Source organism: Euwallacea fornicatus, chromosome 3, assembly GCF_040115645.1.
Source record: "Euwallacea fornicatus isolate EFF26 chromosome 3, ASM4011564v1, whole genome shotgun sequence".
NCBI classification, from domain to species: domain Eukaryota; kingdom Metazoa; phylum Arthropoda; class Insecta; order Coleoptera; family Curculionidae; genus Euwallacea; species Euwallacea fornicatus.
Window position 1 is genome coordinate 351812 of NC_089543.1, and position 24234 is coordinate 376045.

General features: G+C 33.1%; 3 protein-coding genes across 6 annotated transcripts in view; 1 reads left to right on the forward strand and 2 right to left on the reverse strand.

Annotated features, from left to right (window-relative positions):
- Window positions 1–454: 454 nt before the first annotated feature.
- Window positions 455–7796, reverse strand: Rab6 (RAS oncogene family member Rab6). Of its 3 annotated transcripts, none has more exons than XM_066302752.1 (6): window positions 7584–7796; window positions 3782–3840; window positions 3300–3459; window positions 3041–3246; window positions 2911–2977; window positions 455–1025 (listed from the first exon to the last, which is right to left on the reverse strand). In XM_066302752.1, the coding sequence occupies exons 1-6, from the start codon at window positions 7651–7653 to the stop codon at window positions 955–957; spliced, it is 633 nt and encodes a 210-aa protein (XP_066158849.1). In that variant the 5' UTR covers window positions 7654–7796; the 3' UTR covers window positions 455–954. The 3 variants fall into 3 exon arrangements, with proteins under 3 accessions (XP_066158849.1, XP_066158852.1, XP_066158851.1); XM_066302755.1 differs by lacking the exon at window positions 7584–7796 and adding an exon at window positions 4163–7577; XM_066302754.1 differs by lacking the exon at window positions 455–1025 and adding an exon at window positions 1171–2726 and having other exon boundaries at window positions 7584–7795.
- Window positions 7797–8467: 671 nt separating this feature from the next.
- krz (beta-arrestin protein kurtz) overlaps window positions 8468–24234 on the forward strand; it is a 34298-nt gene continuing 18531 nt past the window's right edge. The window contains exon 1 of one of the 2 annotated variants that reach the window (XM_066302365.1): window positions 8468–8904. The gene's annotated coding sequence lies outside the window, so the exon portion shown is untranslated. Of the gene's footprint in view, window positions 8905–22700; window positions 22852–24234 lie in introns of those variants that run through there. The other variant, XM_066302366.1, reaches the window with a different exon arrangement.
- LOC136350480 (tigger transposable element-derived protein 6-like) lies at window positions 13440–14045 on the reverse strand. The gene has a single exon (XM_066302217.1). It carries the CDS (start codon window positions 14043–14045, stop codon window positions 13440–13442), a length of 606 nt encoding a protein of 201 aa, XP_066158314.1.

The following is a 24234-nucleotide window of genomic DNA, read 5'->3' on the forward strand; positions in this document are numbered from 1 at the left end:
AGGTGAAGATGAGTAATTTCCAGGGAATTGAAGATAATGATTCCGCTATTTCCGTGTAAATAATTTTACTGGCAAAATTACCAGGAGTTTGAGAAAGTTGTATTATGAAGCGTATCGACTGATTTGGGACAAAAATACGTAATTTGAACTTCAAGAATATAGTTTCACAAATCGAAAATAAACGAAATTTTCAAAAAAATAATTAGATACCCCGTCAAATAAGCAACGGAACAAACGGAAACGTTTTTCTAATGTTTCAGTGTTTTTCGAATAGCTCCAAAGGTTTTCGCAATATTTCTAATGATATATTCTTGAACATTAATTTGTGCAACTTTGCCCCAATCTAATCAACATTACAACTTTTTGGCAAGCCAGATTCCCATAATAGAGGTCCAGAACGGGATATCTCGCATACTGGCCTACCATTAATAAACTCTCATATAAAGACCATGTATTAAACAACCAGAAAAGTATTTATTGGCATTATCTAAAGATGACAACAAGCGGTTTAGGGTGATGTACAAAAATTGATTGAGCTGTACAGCGATGAAACAAACTCTTGCGCTATTTAATGGAAACCAAAAATTCTAAACTTAAATTATTACAGATGTGATGTGAATTGTGGATGCTTGTCCGCAGCCACGTTACATGTAACATTACAATTCGTGCAATTTAGAATATGTCGCAGTCGTCACACTTATAATCGTACAAAAAACCCCCATCTACACTGGACTTACAGTAAATTTTCTGCACATAAATACAACTTTTACTATAGACTACGTAATTTACTTATGTAGATGTGTTATTCTATGCATTTTTGATTTTAGATCAAAAGCAGAAACAAAAATTGGTAATTTGACCGATTGAAGTAACAGGGTCATTACTCAAACACTCAATAGGCAGATACTACTTTTACTTGAAAAAGTTTTCGTAATCTGTTGATTTTGGTGCTCTTTAGCACATGCAGCCGCCCTCAGAATCTTGTTGGTCGTTTTGTAATTGAGGTTGAGTTTGGAGATCAACAGCTGAAACACATTCATTAAGGAAAATTTCATTGGTTAGATTTAAAAGGAAATCTAAAACATGCAATGCGTAGGACACTTTTGAAAACGGATGCTAATGAATGGCAATAAGCACTTGCAAGAAGGAACCCACAATGAAATTCGCCGCTCACGTGTTTGTATTAATTTTATTAGTGAAAACTTTGAAGTTACAAAAAGTTTACAAAAACTATGGTCTGAGGCTATCCAGTTTTAATACACGAAGGCGTTTAGTTATGTAAATTTGGACTTTTCAAGTAATAAATATGCACAGTCATATACATTTCATAACATTTCCACTATTAGATTTGGGTTTTAAACAGGTTGATGTTAGGCATGACGAATTAAATATCAATATTACCACTCCACACCAAATGGAGGGTACTCCTACCAAAACCTCATGCAGTAACTCAATAAGCTATAAATATAAAATAAATCTAATCTGATCAATAAGAGCACTTTATATACAGAGCTTTGATTTAAATAGTATTGTTACTTTAAACGCTAAATATACATAGGCTGTCTAAAAACTGAACTATATAAATTAAGCTTTACTTACACAATATTATCCAATATCCAAGAATGTTTAAATAATAGACCAGCAAAATACCATTTGTTGGAACAAACATTCTTGAATTAATTGTGGGTATTTGAACAACTCGTTGCCAACCGAAATTAACAAAACATATAATGATACATAAAGCGAATAATTAGATATTAGTCCAGGAAAAATAAATTAACTCTTAAGGAATATAATAAATGCACAATGAAATAAATTAAAATACCTATAAAAACAGGCCACACAATTTTGAGCAATGGGACATTTTTAGATTGGGCAAATAGAATAGGTAGGTAATAAATATATGGCCTGCACTCAAGCGTCGAAGACCCTAATTTTAAAATAGCCGTAGAAAAAATCAGAATGAATAATCACACTATACACATAAGCTACACATATTGACTATAAATGCAAAAGGCAATAATTATTCATTTCCTTATCACCTGCAATAGCTGTTGATTATTGAGACCTACGGCTTGTCAAAGCAGCATAATAGTGTAGAGTGTTTGTAGTACTTATATGTGACTTGGTAAAGGTATTTGTTACATTGCACAAAATATTTTTTAAATATTGCTTAGCACTGCTTTTGACGCAAACATTTAAATCGCCCATTCATCAAAGCAGCAAGGAAATATGATGCAAAACTACCGACTAGGCTTTAAATTGTTCAGTTCTAGAACAGTTGAAATTTTGATAAATGATTTTGAATAATTAGCTCCTCGACTTGATAATGAACAACTTGAAAATATATAAAAGAGACAAAGTAACTATAATAACGTAAATCTAAATGGGTACGGCAACATTGCTAAAATATATATATTTTTTTACAAAATGGACATGTACAAATTAAACTCCCATGGCTGATCAGCAATATTTTAAAGATAAACCGCTGATAAAACTTCTTTTAGCATTACATTAATATTCAAAACCTAAAGGCTTTAAAAATGACATTTCGTTCATACTGGTGAACCAACCCAACTAATTGCTTGAACAGTTTATCTACAGACTATTGACGAGCAACCAAAGCATTAATACAATTTAATACTAAAATAATTAAAATCAGCATGCACAGCCTCCATCAGGATCTTTCACTTCATTGGGCGTGTCTTTCAGGACAACTTCTTGCACTGAGAGGAATCATTAAGGAAAATAAAACTAAAACAAATATGGGTGCAAAAAACGCTGGTGCATAGGCGAAGCCGAATATGGAAATTCGAATTATGAATATGAAAACACATAAACAACGTGATAATTTCTGGAAGAGGCCAAGCAACCATGCAGAACACATTATTAATTGAATGAAAAGGATACTGTCTTCTGGTGGTTTGTTTTCTGTGGAGTCCATCCCAGGGAGTGCGGCAGCAACGCGCCTAAACAACTGAAAGACAATTGTTACACGTTACAAACTCAATTGGAACTGGCCACTTTTGCGAAAACTAACTTGTTTGACATTATATCCAGCTTTGGCACTAGTTTCAATAAACATAACGTTCAGTTCTTTCGCTTTTCGCTCGCCTTCCTCTGTGCTAACTTGCCTCTTATCTGAGAGATCAGTTTTATTGCCAACAAGCATTATTATAACGTCACTACCTCTCTCGGTCCTAACATCGTCAATCCATTTTGAGGTTTGATGGAAAGAGTTGGCATCTTTAAAATTGGTTATTTAGCGATAGGATTCCAATTCAAAGGTGAACACTTACTAGTTATATCATAAACTACAACTGCGACTGTAGAATCCCTAATATATGAGGGAATAAGTGATCTAAACCTCTCTTGTCCAGCAGTGTCCCACAACTGCAGTCGTACTGTCCTGTCCTCTAAATACATTGTTTTTGACAGAAAGTCAATTCCTATTGTTGCCTGCGTGTAGAAATGGTTTTAACCGGTTGAAAATCGAGATATTTAGTAATGTTGAGCAATTTATTTATGACACATGGATTAAGATTCGGATGAGTCAGAGCTTCAAAGTACAGTAAGTACTTTTAAGTAACAAAATCATAATTAGTTGAGGGTATGATTGCGATTTAACATTTATCAGTATTATTGGTATGTCGTATTAAGGGTGTCAAGTTCCCTCCTTTTATAGAACTCGAATTACAAAGTGAATAATATCAATGAAGCGATTTAATTACTCATAGATGTACTGCACAGCTAAATAAGGAAGATAATTTTGACCTCTTACCTGATAGGTATTATCAAAACTATCATACATAAATCTGGTAATCAGAGATGTCTTTCCAACTGCAAAGAAAACAAGAAATTAATTTATTTACGTTAACTCTTTTTAAAATTCCTGCAAATATGAATATAAAAAGTTAACAAATATGTGATGAACAGAATTATGTTGCTTTGAAATTCCCCAATTTTTCAAGCTCCATAAGGAGTCAAGTCTTCATCTACATGCTTCCACTTTAATTTAGACACCCTATATATTTCTCAAACGTTCCAAAATATTTATAGCTTTGTGATTTCTAAAATTTATGAGATGTTTTATTCAAATTTAGAATGAGTATTAAATGAATATAAAAAATAAAGAGAGAGATGGGCATGAATGTGTCTTTACCAAGCATAGGCTACTTTGGTGCACACGTCACTCCTCGTTGGAGTTATAGAAGTCCCGTCGTCTTATTGAAGCCGGCGAGTCTAATACTATATTCAAGTTCTTGCTTTTGAACCAAAGAAGTCTCCCTCGTACGGAAATTAATCTGGTTATCAATTTTTTTTAACCTGCTGCATGCCGTGGCAGTTGCCAAAAGATGCAGGAACGTACGCTACAATTGAGATGTATACATATGTTGACCCTTTCCATATTGGGCTACAGCACAATCTTTACATAGGTCAGCATTATCCGGATCATCGCGTAATAATATCAGTACAGGGCCCGATGGCGACCCAAAGTTCAGTCTTCTTATAGGTCCACAATTCATTCCTGGTATTATGGCAGATATTTCACCATCTCCTAGTATTCAAGTATTACGCGAGTGCGATTTCAGATTGTGGATTTTCTTTTTTTGCTGAAAACAACGGTTGTGCTTTCGCTGGATTGATTGTTTAATCTACAGGACCAGTTTTAAAGTAGCATCACTACCAGTTATAGACTGTCATCGGGCCCCGCAAATTTGCCTTAGAGCCGCTGCGGATAACAGTCATTTCCTACTTTATATGAATGGTCTGAGAATGGAGCTTGTTGGAGATAAGATCTGTTACTATATAGACGATACGCCAAATGTACCGATAGATCATAGCTTTTGCCGATCTTTCGAAGCCTGTGTCAGTACAGTGGCGATAATGCGGGATTAGTGCCTGACCGGTGATTCGAGAGTTAGCTGTGAGAAAATGGGTCTTGGACGCTTAGCAGTTTTTATGCCTTAATATGCAGACTAAAAAAATAACTTTTCATATACCACCCTAATGTAAATATATTATGCCAAAGTTTATCTCTTGGAGTGTTCTCTTCTGGGGTGCATATAAAAGGGCTCATAAGATATTTCTAACTCCAAAATGTATTTCAAAATATATCCTAAAACTACATCCTACAAAGTCATGTATACTCTACTTTAAACCATAGATTTTTACGATCCCATCATATTTCTTATTGCTAGAAGCATTTGTTAAAAATCGCTACAATTTATTTATATATTATACGGATGTATTTGTTTAAAGCACGTTCACTACTAACTTTCTGTTAGGCAGGTGTTTCTATAATTTTAACTTGAACTTCAAATATAGTTTTTCATACAATATTATGACGTCTATGTATTTAGTTCACTAGAATCTGTTCAGAAAATGCACAAGGGTGTGACTCAGACACGACTGTTGCGCGTTCGGTGAGCCACCCTCACTCATGCGATTTCTGATCGCGCCCCGCGAATAACGATGTTATTATTATTTAGTTTCACAGGTAGATTATCCACTTTTATGCTCCATATGAATAGAGATGAGTCTCCCCCCATTAAAACCGTTCTGGCCGGCAATTACCCGTTAACCATTGCTCATCATGCATATCCATTACGGTTATGATGATCAATATGATTGGAAATAATATTTGGGTTGTTGTTAATCTTGTCAAAGTACTTGCAACGTGTTTAAAATGAATTAACCTAATGTTTCAAGATACTGAATACACCACCCCATTATAAAAATCTCTGCAAATTTTTGACATACGAGGTACTTATCATGACCTGTAAGAGACGTTCCATACTGACATAATCTATCCTATCTTACACTGGAGTCATAGGTCACATGCAGCCACTAAAGTTGCTTGCTTTTCGAAGAAGATGCGTGCGCATCATTGAAGTTCAAAGAGTATTCTTATCGTGTTTTTATTGGGTTTGGAATACCAATTCTTCTCTGTCCTTATATTCTCTTCTGCATGATTTACGTAAGAACAAATATCGCTGTGTGGTAGCGTAACAGCGATCTGGATATTACGTGACACAAGATCAAAAAATAGATTAATAACTGCATACCACTGAGGCTCCAAGGACCAGGGAAGGGATTAATCACTATAGGGTTAAGTTTTTAACTTTCTGCTAAAGGCTCTAAGAGATCTCTCTCTTGACTGATTTAAAAAAACAATTAAATGGATTCTAAAATTGAATGTATTTTATTTACGATTCACATTAAGATTCTAGCGCGATATATGTTAACATGTCAACTAATTGCATCCATAAGAATAAGAAAAACTTAAATTTCTAATAAATTTTCTTCGAGTTTCATAGTCATTTTTTGTAAAATTTTCTCATATTTATTATATCGTTTTTTAATGGCCACAGATAAGTATTGTCACATGGTGAATGTTAGCATGGAATATGTGCAACCTAGTTTTTCTTAAACTTTAATAGCTCTTCAGCTCTGAGAGACACCTAATTTTCTATGTGTACTTGTGTATGTTTATGTTTATCATAAATATTACCACCAAAATGTGTCATTTGAAAATAAAAGGCGCACAAAACAATAAAATGCATCAATAATTTCACAATTAGAGAGCCAGCAATATAAACTGCTCTATTTTTAGTAATGAACCAAAATTTCTCTTAAGTTATAAATATTTTTCAAAATTCAGTTTGACTACATTTTAATTGTTTAGTGTTATTGGCTACTAAGTCACACCCAGACATTTTTTCTTTTAAGCCTATCCTTTGTTTGAAAAATCAATAATCCATTGGTAGTAGGAACAGAAACACTAAATATAAGGGTAAATTTAAATTAAAACAAAGAAACCAGGAAGACAATGAACACCATTCTCCAAACGCAACATATGTTTAAAATAATCATGGAATTAACATAAAAACTGGAGCTACAGCTTGCAGGATAAAAATTGAATACAAAAATGTGGAAAGATGAAAGGGGGAGAGTAAGCTTTGCTCCAAAATAATTACTACCCTTTTCAGAATCAATTCAAACTGTCATGTCAAGAATATTTTAAAGGATACATTCAATCCAAAATTTGAACTTAACAAGTATCTCAGAAATATTTTGGAACCATAAAGAAATAATCTTGGAAAACATTTGAAAATTTTTTTTGTATCCTGTAATTGAGAAAATAACCAATTAAGGACATAAAAGTTTATAGACATAAGGGAATCATATTGTCATTTTTTTTCATATGATTTCCAAACCTTCTGTATAAACAAGAGGTAGGTCACTATATGAATCACAATACTCATATTATGAAGACTAGTATAAGCAAATGAAAGTACTATGAGGTAATATGTATATGCGAAAACAGTTATGTAGATATCCATATAATGTAGGTTTGAAATTTGGTAATTGTAGACTTAACCTGCCACAAATGCTACATGAAAATGATATAAGGTGGGGTGATATATGAAGGGGGCAAACTACTATGACTTAAGTAAATAATAATTGAATCGACCCGTCATAAAAGCACATATGAAACAAAAAAAGAATCATTTATTGATCATTTCGGCTACGCCTGAACTGAAAGTTTACAACTCATCAAGACAAACGTCACTTCTTACCACTTTGCTCTCCTAGAAAAACTAATTTAAATTTCCTCAAGGGATTGCCGAAATCACCTGAAGTCGACATTGTGGCCTTTAATTGAAATTTTGCTTATTATTTTCGGCCGAACAACCACAATTTCACAGTGTTTTATCACAGAAATAAGAACCACTCTATACCGTACACAATTCCTCATACAAGTTTAAAAAACTGTCTACCTATAATACACTGTCTGTCAATACATTGTCTGGGTGACGTGTGTTATGACGTGACTTTCGCACAGGAGGTAATTTTAAAAACAAATAGAATTTTTATAAATAATTTTAGAAGTGCGGCAACGCCGCAGCTAGTGCTGTTGCCTTCCATTTTATTTTCCCTCATTTTATTGCACGTTTCATTTTTAGAATTTTTACATTAAAATTTAACAATAAATGTGTTAAATTCAATATATTGGTCTATGAAATTTAATTATAACTATTACTCAACTGCTCTACTTTAGTAGTATGAAAATGGGAAATCCAAATTAAACAATTTTTTTTTATAATCCGATAACACGTCAAATATTTGAAAGTAATTTTACTAACTTATCTGATAAAGAGTTTAGTTTATCTAAATTGTCTGTGCATTTTGACTGGATGTTTTCCGAGTTGATAAAACTTATTCAATGTTTTTCTTTTAGAAATGTCTACGACACGTTTCTGCATTTGAATAAAATTGCCACCCTCCGTGAATGATATTCTAATTGGTTTGGCGTGTTGTTCTAATTTTATCGATTAGTCTATGCGTTTTTTTATTCGTACATATTAAAAAGAGACGGTGAGAATAATGGATGATGTCAATCGGTTGCTACCATACTTATACTCTTACAACAGTTGCAATTTGCCAAACGATTAAAAACTGTGGGTTGATGCACTTTTTACTTCTTTCAATTATTGCTTATTTTTAGTCCGTTAAGGAATATAGTATAATCGATGATTTATAACTCACTATAGCGGGAAATTGCTACATAAATTAATTTCTTACAGAGTTCGGGCGTTGTGCTATAGTACGCAGCCGAAAACTGTCGAAATCGCCGGTTAGTGTGTGGTGTGTTCGTTCCTACTTTTCTCGTTTGAGTTGGACTTGGACAGACCGTCGTGTTTCAATACAGAAACGTCATTTGTACAAAAATTTATGATTTTCATCTAATTCAAGTGGGCAATTTACAGAGAAAATAGTGGTCCTATGTCGCGTAAGTTCCCCAAATCCAGTCAGAATTAAAGAGAAATATTGAGGCTTTTGGACAAAAACGTGTTGACCAGGAAGAAAATTCGGTATTTCTGAGAAAATACTGCAGACGTAAGTTAATTGAATTATCAATACATTAATTAAATATTTAGTTATGATAACTAAAAATATCCCGGACTAGGCCTACGAGCCGAAAACATTTATACATTAACATAAACAAATATCAGAGGTTTGTATTTTATGTGTAGTTTTTATAAAGTCTACACATGCTTATGACCCTAAGTACCATCCGCTTACATGTAGGTATTTTCTATAAATATTTAATATCATTGTTTGTTTATGTATACTGTTATTGAAATCAATTCAAAAGTATACGCGGCATTACCACATTACCAGTTAGTTTCAAAATAGAACCCTCCTTAAATACAATTCATTCATGCAATTAACCTCAAAAATGTTATTAAAGTAGGTATTATCTCTAGTAAGCCGTGTGACTATCCCTATTTTCAATTTTGATTCATGCAGCAGATCATGAAATATTCCAAATGCATATTCGACTAATGTATAAAAGAGAGATAGATGAGAGAAAAACTGCAGATTCCTGATTTAGTTAAGTAAAGATGGGGGTAATTGTAACTTAAAATATGAATTCTAGTCACTCAACATCATTAAAAGAAGCATCTTGGTCTTGTCACTATTAGCTCTTAGGTCATATCATAAATATCTTATTACTTTTAATTTTCAATAATACTAACAACTAGATACCTTTGCTTAAGAACCAACTGAACCAAGCATTGGTTAACTTATCAGGGAGATAATTTGTTTCGATGATATCTCAAATGTCTTCAATTTTATTGTTCACTTGAAAATGATTCTCCTGATAAAGTTATGAGGATTTCAATTCTCTAACACTTAGGGCCTTTGTAAAAAATAATTTCTTCAGGGTTGTTATTAAACATTTTGCACAAATTTAAGACAATATTTCTTGATCCAAAATAAGGAAAAACTGTATAAATATGTACATGTATGCTTTATTGCTTTGGGAACCTATCAGGGTTTAGATTTCAATTTCGGCTAGTAAATGTGTGCACTATGTTTAAGAAACTCCTGCAGAAGGTAGTATGGAACACCTTTGGAGATCTGTTTGAAACATTAGAGACATGCTCACTCACCATATTTACTGAAAATTTAAGTACTCAAAAAGTATGAAAGAAAGAAGACAAAACGGACGACTTTTTCAACCATTTTTAATTTATTATGACATTTTGTAATGTGTGAAACTGAGGCAGATAGCTTTAGTTCACTTAATATATTAATATGTTTCTCATTTAAATTATGGTTTTGATATCACAAGGTGACTTCTTGACCTCATTAATTTTAACTTCAACTTCTGACTCATTGTCAGAAGCCACACAGCAGCAGCTTCTGAAAGCATTGAGCATATTCATCATAAAAGATTTTCTGAAATCAAATCAGTTGATTTTTAATGAAGCTATTGGCTGGCAATAACCAGAAGTTTGACTGGTTAAAAATCTTATGATAGAGATGAATTTAACCAGATAATCAATTTTGAAATGGGCTATTTTATGTGTAGCTAATCATGTGATTGTTATTGGACTAACAGGGGTAAAAATACAAAGTTTTTTCCAATTTAATTGAACTCATACAATTTTAGACATAGCAATAGCAAATCTCTCAATCTCAATATAATTCATAGTTGAGTGGAAGCTTAAACTCAATCATTTAGGATTTGCATTTTACAATCAATCAAGATATTGAAGGGTACTAAGTCGGTAGATTACTACTACATTAATGTGATAATAATATGCAAGCTTCTCTAGTTGTGTACCTAAGGTTTATTCACATTCATTTAGTTATGATTTTAATTTGCTGAGTTAGAAAAATTACTTCATATTGATTCCTTGAAGATATGAGAAATGTTTACCAGAAAGATATTTGTGTATAATGCTACCCTCAGTACTGAGCCAAGTTTTTTGGGAATCATCAGATTTAAGTGTAATACATTTTTAATTAAAATTTTGAATTTAGGTTATTTGGACCAGTATACACATTATATATTTACCTCGGTATCTACATATATCATAATACAAAGAAAATATATACTTAGACTATCAAAATCACTTAATTAGTCTCAAATATAGGGATTTAAAACATTAGTATAAAGCATTACAAAAATAATCCTACCTAAAGTTTAAACTGTATATGCAAAATATTCATTAAAAGTATGAAAGGCTTGGTTAATCGAAATTAACTTTGACTAGTTTTTAAAATCTTTGTCATTTAATTCTTTCGACATAAAAGGCAGCTTATTTTCAAATTTTATAGGGGTGCAGATCACTATCTATGGCATAATTAGAGACACTATCTTAATATAAAGCAAGCACTTCACTATACATAGGGTGATATATCATCATGGAGATATCTCAAGAGGCGATACTATGCAAAATAATGAAATAATGTTAATAGATTTAAGGTCAAAAACGCACCATTTTCAATATACAGGGTGGCGAAGATGCACATTTTTCTTATATTTTGTGTTGTTTTCACATATGAATCGAATTAAATTTTTGAAATTTCATACACCTGTTTTCTTTAAGATCTTTCCCAACAAAAGTTCAAAACCCCTGTGGCCATATAGAGGGTGTTATATTTTTTAGCTTGTGTACTACTTTATGCTTTGTATTTTTTTTGGAACACCCACGTTCATTCTGATATCAAGTTTAAATTCCTTTTTTGATTCTTTAGCTTTAGCTAGTTATTGATTTTTGCAGTATATTGGTATTTTTCACTGTTTTCGTAGAATTTGCAAAATTGCCTATCAATACAAATTAAAAATGTAAAGAAAGTAGTAAATAGAAAAATCAGCCGGTTCAGTTATCAACCATCTCAAGCAATTCATAACATTTAATTCAATTTCATGAAATTATAAAAACAGTTAAAAATGTCTTTTGGGAAATGTAAAACTTGACAACCTGTATATATCAAAAATGGTGTTTTTTTAGCCATGATATATTTGTGTTTTTTTATAATTTTGTCAAGTACTAACACTCCATAAAATATCTCCATGAAAATATATTAGTCTGTATACAAGAGATCGTTAGAGCTCCATTCCAATAATTCTTTAAATCGATCAAGTATCCCTGTCACCTTTTTGAAAATGAGTATGACTACCGCTATATTTAAAGATTAGAAAACTACGCCATCAGTAACATATATTAATGACTTTGGTAATTGGGATCAGGATAACGTCCTTTATAGATTTTATCAAAGCTACTGTGAGACCAGAGGGCCCCTACTCTTTATTTTTTAATGTATTGGTAATGGTTCTTAATTCAATGAAAATCATATGTGCTATTGAAAAGGTGTTGTTGTATTGCTGAAATTTCGTCTATCGAATCCAGATCGGATGTCACAATTTTACCTATCTGCGGTAATTTTAGTTTGATTGTCTGATTTACGGCCAGTTTCTCTTCTATATACGTTTATTATCTTGTTCCATACTTTTACAGCCTGGGTGGAATGTCTGAGCATATTGTGGTTGGTTTTTATTTTGGTTATTTTTATTTCATGTTTGTATTATTTTTTATGATACTTTAAAAGATGCGTATGGTGTGGGTTATACCACTGGCTGCGCCGCATATTACCGCCTGATATAATTCATTATTGCAATTCATCAGTTGCTGCAAAATAATAGCTTCATTTATTTTTCTTTTTTATTACATGTTGATGTACATATAGTAATTTTTAGTTATAGTATAAAGCAATAAGGTTTTTGTGTTTTCTTTTTTCAATAGGAATTTGAAATAGGAAGTATATATTAAAATCTTTTTATTAGGTAAATTGATTCGAAACATAGATCCACCTCTAAGCTAATTCTAGGGGTAATAACAAGCTTTCTGTGAAGTCTTTTGACGTAATAAAGATATGTTAACATAGAATAATATAGGGTATTCAATGTAATGAGCGCAGGGTAGGTGTGTGTAGAGATCGTCTGAAGATAAGTCGATTGTTCATATGAAATTTTTTCTGCCTTATATGCCCATATGAAATTTATTTGCCTTAAAAATGTATTTAAAAATTCCAAAAAAACTCCATATTTCACCATACATTAGCATATTACAACCAAAATTTTAAACTGCATTACTTTTATTGATATGCATACAGCCGAACCTCCATTACTCGAATTTTAAGGGACCTCAAAATAACTTCGATTTAAAGAGATTTCGAATTAAAGAGAAAAGAGTGGATAATAAAATAAATAATATTTATTGCATTACACATACAAATATGTGATTTAAAAAAATATATAACATATTGGACTGAATAAAACATGTAAATCTATACATATGTATGTAATTACACATTGTGTCACTTATTCTTACTTATTATTATTACTTTTTAAAGTAATCGGTTATTAACTTTTGGTGTACTGCGTTCTTCTCACAGTCTAACTCATAAAATTTCTTTAATTTATCAAGTAAAAGAAATATATTATCTGTCGTGTTTTCGTTCATGTTAAAAAAAAGTTGGAGTGTTTCAAATGCATTTGACATTTCGTGAAGGAAAGGTTTTTTCTTGGGAATATCATCAGTGTCGCTTTCATCGGATATTTCTTGTTGTTCAGCCTAGTTGCTGATACTAGTAACAATTTCTTCATCTGCAGCAACCTCGCTGGTAATAAGGTTATCATCAACATTTACAAACTCATCCACGGATGTCGCGTGATCTACGTTGCATAATTCTACACATCTGTTAAACGTATCTTCAATATTCGAAGTCATTTGTTGTTCCTGGATAATTTTTTTCCTTACTTGTGCTAATGGAATTTCATCCTTTTGGTCATAAAAGTTGTGAATGCCAAAACCAGTTTTTCTAAAACAATTGTGAATTGTTGTCTGGGTGACTTCCACATTCCACATGTTGGCCACAATATTAATGCAATCGAGAAGATCAATTTTAGGAATGAAAGAATGACTTTCGAAACTGTCCAAAAACTTTTTCAAAATCCTCTCTCTATAATGATGCTTGAAACAATTTATGATGCCTTGATCGAGAGGCTGTAATATGGAAGTCATGTTCGGTGGAAAGAAAGTTAACTGGATGGCTCTTAATTTGTGATTTAGCTGAGGATGCGCCGGACAGTTACCAATAATAAATAACATTTTTCGGTTTTGACGTAAAAAATATTTGTCCAATTCCAAAAGCCACGATTCGAACAGATCGATAGTCATCCATGCTTTTTTATTATATAATACCCGACTACATAATCAATAGCGAATATCCTATTCAGTTTTTTCTATATCCATCGAGATGTGTGGACGTTAGCATAACACACGTATTAATTAAAATCGCAAATAAATCGGTAGATAGCCAAAACCCCCAGTATTACCTTCTGCTAAAACGAAATTCGTTGAACTATCATCGAATGTTAACGACCACATTACGTTTATTGGTCGATTGCTAGGCTTCGAATTACAGAGGGTTTTTAGTTATAGAAATTCGAGTTAAAGGAATTATAATACAAGGTTATTAGACAAAACGTACAGTTAACAATAGTATATTTCGAGTTACAGAAAATTTCGAGTTATAGAGGTTCGAGTTATGAAGGTTCGTTAGTTGGTAGAAACTTGAAGTGAATAGAAGCTCAAGGAGGGGGTTTGGGATGGATTATCTTTAAAACGTGTGCATATTGTTCACCCTAATTTAAATACAATTAAAGTCTATCTGTTTTATAACAAATTAAGTTTCACACATTTCTTTTAATTTTGTGAACTTTTCGATAAACTTTGCGTTTCTGAGAAAATTATAATTTTTCAATAAGGAATGAAACCGGTTAAATTTAATAAAGATAAAATTTTTTGCTTTAAAAATACATCAAATATTGCAAGTCTATTAGTATTCAGATTTACAAGATTTTTGCGAACGAGAAATGAAACGACGCCGCTTTATTTTTTCATTTTGTTCAATGTGAGATTTAACAAACACTGCTATTTATTTAAAACTAATTAAGCAATAATAAAAAACTAGAAATATTGTTTAAAATTGCTTCCATTTTCCCTTACACATAAATACATTTTTCGTCGGAAATTTTGGTTTACTCCAATCGAAAATCGAATATCATTTATTATAAAGGTACATTTGTTACCTACTGTTGCTATTCAATAAATCTTCCTCAGTCTCAACGGGTATTGAATATATATAAGTTCTTTTAAAGCCCCTCAGAAAAAAAGTCAGATTCATTTAAATCTGGTGATCGCGGAGGTCAATATTAAGGGCAGTTATTTTGATGATTTATCCTCCGATTTGGAAAATTTTTGTTTCAAAAGTCCCGAGCAGATTATTGAAATGCGAAGGTGCACGCACCATCATGCATAAACTGCATTTCGTAGCGTAATTATGAATCCGGATTAATTCCAGTAGCTCAGGAAAAATATTTTGTAAGAAAAAGAAATAACGTACGCCGTACAAATGATTTGGTAAAATGACTGTATATGCCTGGCCCCACTTTATTTTAAACTGTTTTGGTCATAATGGGTTGTTGTACCATATGGATTTGATCCGAATATTCATGACTGCCTTGTGTAGATTTGTAATCCTCTTCTCCTAAAGCAATCTTTATCCGTGAAAATATTGTTCTGTGAGAATTACTGTTCCGATCTAGGAAGAAATAACAAAAAAAAAGTTTTGATTTTAAAATTTACGATTGTTATGTCGTATATGTGGTAACCATGGGTTGTGGTATATTAAATCGATCGGGTATTTTTCGGTTACTAGTTTGGGATTCACTTTCATTACTTTTCAATTTGTTTAACCAGTTTTCCAAGTTCTCCATTTAACATTGGGAAATGTTTGACGATTTGGAATAATGGGATTAATAAGGAAATCTTCCAAGTATTCCTATATACCTCTACAGTCATTACCGTCGAAAAACACCAACAGCATATCAATTTGCTCATTAAATGAAACATTTTTAGTCGTTTTTACCAATAAATAGTACGACAAATGGGAACAAAACGTACAAAAAAATTTTGTTAAATGGATGAATATATTTAAGTAATCTCAGATTGAAGAACGATAATGTCCTAGCAACTGAGCACCTAAAGATTAGTAGTAACACAGCCCTAAGATGTCAATAAAAGAAATATATTTCTAAAATTTGTTTCTTCTATGTTAAGTATTTGCTGAAATACAATTTTTTTTTTATTTTTAAGAGTTTTTCTAGATCTATGTTATTTTATTCTTTAGCTGACACTTTTCTGGGCCAACGGTACAATACTCTTAGGCTAAAAAAAAAATCATATGAAAAACCGACTTGTTTTGAGGTCCTCCCCACGTATCTATTTTGTGGCCACAGCATTTCAAATCACCTTGTATAATGAAACAATTCTTGAGGGAAGCAGAAAAGTCATTTATTAAGTCTATCTACTGCGTTGGTGCGCCTTGTTTCCCTAGACATTCGAATCGTAGAATCGAAGTATTAAGCTGGTTATATAGAGAGGAAATATTTTTAAGAGAAGAATGTAATTTCATCTGGGAATAGAGCAGTTATAAACTAAGACAACTTAATCTGAAAGTAATTTTCTCGTGACTATTGCATACTGATTTTTTCTTATTTTTCTTCTCGCATGTACCCAATTTTACCTCAAATTTACTATTTATAATAAAAGGGAGAATCTTTACGGTTCATGTTACGAGGATAGTCCCAGAACTAGCCTAATAATTAAAAAAACAAAAATTTGAAATATGTTATATTGTTTCTCAGCATAGTCTTTTTCCAAATTGGCACACTTTTCCCAATGGTATTCTATAGCTTTCTATACTTTGTTTGTAGGAAGAAATTTTGACTGTTTCAAAACAGACATGAACCTCAGAGTCCACCTCTTGATTATTGGCAAATCTCTTTCCACCGCGCCATTTTTTCAAGTTTGGAAATAGAAAATAATCTGAGGAGTCTAAATCCGGCAAGTAGGGTGCGTGACGAAACAGTTTTAAACTAAGTTGATTGGCTTTGGCCATCGCGATGACAGAAACGTAGACTGGCGAGCTGTCCCGAGAAAACAAGACTTTATTTTTCGCCAAATGTGGTCACTTTTCCCTAATTTCATTTCTCCAACGCTACAATAAATTTGTATAATGTTCTCCGTTTATTGTTTTTCCTTTATAAAGATAATCCATAAATGTTATTCCACATGTATCTCTAAAAGCTGACGTCATCGCCTTTCCTGCAGAGGGAACGATTTTCGCCTTCTTTAGGGCCGATTCTCCCTTGTGAGTTCATTGTTTTGACTGTTCTTTCCTCTGAGATGTGAAATGTTGGATCCATGTTTCATCCATGGTTATAAATCGAATCAAGAAATCGGCTTTATTGCTGCGAAACTTTGCCAAATGCTCCTTCGAAACATCCTCACTGCGCTGTTTTTGTTTATCTTACGCATACCTTTCTCATGTCCGATTCGGTGCAAATGCGATGTCCAGTACTTTGTGACATGGCTATCAAATCTGTTACCTCACGCGATTTTAGCCGATGCTCTTCCAGTACAGTTTTGTGGATTCTCACCACAACATTTGTAGTGGTCGGATCTGGAGTGTCATTGGGTCAAACATTGCGGAGCTCGTCTTTAAACGCGTTGAAACTGCCATCTAATATTTTGCGATTGTTAACGAAGGATCAGATTCCCCCAGGCTAGAATTTAATTTCGCTTTGATGTTGGATGGACAAAGACCTTTCAAATGAAAGTATTTGATCACGTATCGATGACCAATTTTTTCAATGTCCACAAAATCTCTAAAAGCGCTCACTAAAAACGCTCCAAAGCAAATACAAATCAACGTAGAACCCTTAAACTTTAGACATGAGCCCTTTAAGGTTAGGTCTTCGCAATGTGGGTAAATTTTTAACAAAAAATCGCCATCTACATCCTAGGTCGGGTAGTTCTGGGACCATCCTTGTATGCCTACGTATATGCTTTATTTCAAACGGTCTTGTCCCAGAAACGAATAAAAATGCCTTTCTTGCATATAAAAAGGAAAAATCCAATTTGATACATCCTTTTTGGAAAAGCGTCCTCGTGGAAATAGAAATATGTGTCACGAAATCTTGTAGATATTTCGCTGGATGGCTGGATATTGAGAGGAAAAACCAACAGAAAATGTGATAAGATGAATATATATTCCATCTTTATATATATAGCCGGATGAAAAACGGGCTATCTATCACCTCCAACTAAGAACAGCAGAGATCTGTCTAAATAAATCAGAAGCTTTAGTCTTTAATTCGGTTTTTTAAATCTGGGGAGTGTGAGAATAGTGCCTTAGGGAGTATTCGCGTGGACCTGTTTAACGTGGATGTGCGACTTAATTCTTGTGTTTCAAATGACTTTATTATGAATCAAAGCATGAACAAATTCTTAGCTTAATTGTGGTTTTTAAAATATGCGGACGTAATTTCCGGGCAGAGACGTGTAAAGTGTAAAGACGATGCCCGAGGCAGGGTTTATACATGCATGTCTGTAAATTAGGCTTCGTTCCCATGTCAGATGGGTCGAACAGAAATTAAAATGCACAAAACCAAGTGACACTTACGTATGAATGTATTATGTAGCTGTTTTACATTATAGATTATTTCGCTGGCGATTTATTATAAGTCCTTATAGTCAGCATTTCCATAATAAAATTTAAACTGCGTTTTGTATGCATGTTTCGTATTACGTTGTTATACCGCATTGTTTTCGGGCTTATTTCTAACGTATTCGAGCCATTATTACTCTTATTAGTTCCAAGCAATATTTGTTTTCGCGTTTGTTAATTTTATGAATTTCGGGAATCTGATAATCAAATTAACGGAACAAATTGCAGTGGGGAAACTTCGTACGAAAGGACAGTTTGCCATAGGCACAAGGTAATAGGCGCCCTAAAGGCCCACCAGATCGATTTATGCACTAAAATGTAGTATACCTTTAAAAGGGTAGCTGTTTCCGCCCTTTAATAACTCCTTAATGGCTTCGGTTAAGTGGCAACGTTAGGCTTCGGTAAGTCTAGAAATACAGTCTCGGTACCACGGCCTATTAGAGTTTTGGGCCGGTTTTGGTTTCTGTTCGGTTATCGACGGTTTACTCACACTCGAAAAATTATATTGTGTTATATCTCGTGTTTCCTCACTAAAAGAGGGCAATTATTGCGAGAAAATGTGGACATGAATACATTTTAATTTTAGTAAAAAAGGATAGGTAAATCAGAAGTTTAAAAAATCAGTAAGTATTCAACAGAAGTTCCATAAGTCTACCAGCACGGCACTGACCAATTTATAATCAAAAAGTAATTCTTTATTATTTTCTGCGAGACGAAAATGATTACAGAATATCTTTTTTCGTTGATAGTCCATAAATCCTAACTTCTCAGAATTGTTATGACAAAACTGCTCGTATTGAGTCACAATTTTCATAACGAAAATCAAGTTTTTCGTGACGTAACACTCGATTTTACCTTAGTAAATTTGGAAATTTTGTGAAGGTTTGAGAAACCAAGAAGATACGCCATATATTTTCGAGAATAATCAAAGGCCCCAGTTTCGAATTTCGTAATTCATTCTGAATTTAGGAAATTTCTAAAAATAATACAACGCAGGTTTTAATGTAATAAAGATAGAGTTGCATATTCATTTGCATAAATCACTATTTAAAACTTTACGTTCGGACATCCATTAGTTGTTATTTCTTGGGTTATTCCTCATATGATTTCCATTTGTGTCATAAATATAGTTTTAAGATTTGCAGAAGTGCCTCGATAATACATTATTTATTAGATAACGCCATTGTCAACCTATGATTCACGGTGTGAGTACTTATTTGGTGTCTATCAATGAAGGTGCTTTGCCCGAGCGCACGCAGATACCGAGAAGTCGCTGTGATACTTTCAACTGGTAATTTGTCATTTTCAGGGAATGTTTTGTTGTGGGTTTTATTTGTCATTGTCGATTTTCGTCATTAAGTACGTAATATTTTATCCCATTTTCTGACTACACGTATATGTATGTGCTTCGGGTAGAAACATGTGTTCTGTACCTGAAAGACAAAAGAAATCAACATTAATTCCTGAGAAAAAGTCTCGAAACAGTTTGACTTTTGAATTAATTTGAGCTCGAAGCAGCGAAGTAACACATGTGGAACCTGAAACACAAAAGAAATCGATATTAATTCTTGAGAAAAAAGATTCGAAACAAATTGGCTTTTGAATTAATTAGGAGTTGAAGCAAAGGTTTACATAGTTGAAACCTGAAAAAAAAAGAAATTAAAAATCTTCGAAACAGTTCAAGTTGTGAAATCATTCTTTGGCCACGTCCAAAGACGGTCCTAGGTACCTTCCAGAAAAACCAAATCTATAGATTATTTAATCTTTCAGCGAAAATTGTAATTTCGTCGTTCTCGTTGATCTGACAACATTTTTCTGTAAGTCACAAAAACAGTAATCAGGACTCACCCCCGACTATCAAAAGTGTGAGCCTAGTTAGTTCACATTAGCAACATCCACTTTTACTTATAAAATATCAGTTAATCGTCACCTATTTTCACTCACTAAGTCGTGGATATGCTAATGGCATACCTCAAGGGTCTTTAGATGAGAGAAAAACCCGATTATCCCGATTTTTAGTGCGGCACACATCAGGAACCTCTCGGTCGTCGCCGGGATACCATTCGAATGAAACATTTGCGAATTGATACCGGTACGAAAACATACAAAACATTTACTACCTGTCTTTTATGAAGGTACAGTTTATCGATCTTGGAACCAATACATGATAGGTTGAAATATGCCATGTTTCCAGATTTAGTAATATTGAGGAAAAGTTGCAAATTCAAGGCAGAAGTTTCATTATGTAAACATATCCTTATAGAATAAAATATACATTTCCTATTGCAAAGAGAACTTGTTTGGAAAGGAGGTCAAAGGCTTTTCGAGAACAATAATAATTTAGAATTTCATATGGCTTATTCATAATTGATATACATAGAGGGAGGCTACTTAGTGCGAGGAAGTCCAATGTTACAGCAAATATGCACTTTAGAAGAAAAAGTATCGTAAAAGTTTTTAGTATGTAAAGGATCCGTATTTTGAAATTATCTTCAAATCTACATGGCCTATCATAAAAGTGTGCCATTAACAAATTAGATTTTTTTGAATGGAAACCTTCGATTTTTTGCCATTTTAAGATTTCTCGTTAAATTTTATGGTTAGTCAATTTAAGGTTGTTCGAAAATTATATGACTAAATTATGTTTCATGAATTTATTATTTCCATTTGATAAATTGTCTATGTCTTAAGTAATATAAAAAACTAAAAATTCATCAAAATATTATGTCAAAATCAGCAGTTCAATATGATTTTAGTTTATGTTTATGTAGTGTTCAATCCCTCTTTCGAATGACATATTCACATCACTTAACAAATAATTATTGATGTTTTGAAATACTTGACTAATTCGTTGCTTCGTGTCAGGTTGTGTTATCGTTGCAATTTTATATACTTCACTTTTAACGCAATTCCATAAAAAGGGTAAATTTTTGTTAACTCTGGTAATTGGAGTGGCCACCCAATTGGTCCACCCTTTCCCATCCACCTATTCGGGAAATCATTATTTAAGTAATAATGAATTGCTCTGGTACGGTGGACACGAGCTCCATCGTGCTTGTACCATATGATTTTTTTAAGTTGAGTGGATAAATGGTTTATCATTTCTGCCGATTTATCTCGTAAGAAATTCAAAGATACATGTCCAAATACATCGCTTAAAAAAAAAAAAAATTCAACAACATAGTTCTCAAGTATGCTCCAAGTATTTAAAGATCAATAATTCAGTCATGTAATTTTCCACGGAAAATATGCAAAAACTGAAAATGTAGATTTTTGAATTCTGAACACGGTGCCGTTGAGAAAATTAAGGACTTTCATTTGAAATGAGTAATTTATTGACGTTTGAAAACATGCAATTTATTCGGAATATTTCGGTGGTTGTGGGAGACTTTTTCTGAAATTTAAATACGTCAAAACATATCTTATTAAGGTCTCTTGGAGCCTACGAAGACCGCTTTTTGTAGGACCTGGCAGCTGTCAAAATGTTCAAATTTTTGAATAATTCGGAAACAGCGAATTTTAAAGATAGGAGGATACCTTAGATGAATTGGTCTTAAAATTTATCGAAAAATTCTAAAACGGGAGGGGTGCGGGGTTCCATTTAAAAAAATCTAATTTGTTAATGGAACACTTTTATGGTAGGCCATGTAGATTTGAAGATAATTTTAAAAAACGGTCCTTTACATAATAAAAACCTTTACGACACTTTTTCTTCTAAATCGCATATTCGCTGATATATTGGATTTTCTCGCACTAAGCAGCCACCTTATACATAAGATCATTTGACTTTTCTGCGCATGGTTATTTATCAACTGGCGTTTATAAAATGCGGGAAAAAAATAAAGGGATATAAAAAAAATACATTTGGAAATGCTCCAGTAAAGTGGTTGAAGGGGTAATGGAAGCGGGATAGTCTTCTAAGATAAAAAAGGTTGAGAATGGTCTAGTTGTGAGGATTGTCTTTCAATCTTCTGTGAATTTGTTGCAGTTTTTTAGCTATTTTTATCATATCTGTACGTTCTTCTAGTAGTTGGTTGGGTGCTTTAGATTTGTAAACACTCTTCATATTCTGATGTTTGCATGCAATATTTATTTTTTTCCATCGCATTTGCCCTCAGTAGACGTCAATAGCTTAATAGAGGTCTGTAGACTGACTTGTATATTGTTGTTGCAGTTTTTGTATTGATACCTTGATCTTTATATCAGCAATCCACAATTTTTTGTCCGTTTAATAAAGTCTATTCTCATGTTTCGAACGTGTTTAGTGAGTTTCAGTTTCATGTCGATTGTTACTTCCATGTATTTTTAGTGATTTTTGGTTTAGTTGTGCGACCGTTCTCTATTAGTGTTGGGGTTCTGCTTTAATTTAGTGATTTGAGAGTAGAACTTGGTCTTTGATGACACTTGTTGGTAATTTCCAATTATAGAATCATGTCATTGTTTTGGGGGTTAATATCTGAAGCCTTTCTACCGGTTTCTCAGTTTTTCTGTAAAGCGAAATAAGTGTAGTACCCTCAACATGTTGCAATATGTATGCCGTTGTGGCTTTTGTCCTTTAAACTGGTTGTATATATCATGGCAATATATATTGTATGCACAGGAAGGGTGAAAGTGATAATAATTTCTATAGAATTTTTGGTTTTGTTTGCTGCGTTCGATTTTCATCAATTATTTAATATGTGGTGCCCTATTTTATAACCAATAAAATGTGGGTGCTCTTGGTGGAAACTAGGTGTGGTACGAAGGGTGCGGGGGAAGCAAATTACTTTTTCTGACTTCATTTTATATATAACATTAATTTATGTATTGCGCGTAATTAAACATATCTTCAACCTCGACCTCATTTTTTCTAAAGTTTGCTCGTTTTCACGAGGAAAGGCTAAATCCAACCAATGAATGACGCCCAATAACCACGTAAACAACAAGGGATCTGATTAAATCTAAAATTGATTACGTCTATTTATAACAAGCACATTTTCAACTCAAATTCTTCTAAACAATTGCGATGGCTAGTATCTGAAAATGAATACTAGCTTAGCACTTAAGTGGTCAAGCGGTCTGTTGACGTCATTGTGGCTTAACACGAGCGATTCATGGCGGCAGATTTGTTCGTTGTCATAGATACCCCAGGTTGACTAAATGATAAAAATGATTGCCTTGCCGACCCCGAATTGCGCTTGCACTTCTCGAGTTTTGATTGATTCGAAGCAGTATTAAGAAAACTTGTTTTTTTTTTATAGTTGCCTAGGCAGAAGTTAAAAAACTACTGTGTACAAAAACGAACGCATTAAGAAAAAAACATAGGATCCGTCCCTGCGATTTTAATCAAACAGTTATCGCTAATATCGTATCTAAAGCACACTTATGGATCTTCATAGGCGTTGAGCCAAACTTGCAAGAGATTTAAGTGGGAACTCGTGTACACTTGGGAACTGATTCAAGGACACAAATTTCCAAGATTCAAAATAATCCGGATTAGCCCAGGCAGAAATTATCTCCTTATGTTCGATTTTAAGTGCACAGGATTTGCGGGTCACTAAGTTCCGTTTGAACTTCAACTAGGATATCCGGTTTGATTCTACGACCGAATTAGAGAAGTTCATTTTTGTTTCCAGTTTCGCACTATTTGTAGATATCAGAGAAATCGAAGTATTTTATCAGCTCTAGATGAATTCTACTGAATATCCATGGAAATAAAATTTTGTTTCTGTCCGCATCGTTATTGACCTAAACGTGCGTTCACAGACCAAAAAACTCTAATAGGTAAATCGTTGAATAGGCAAATTTTCGATT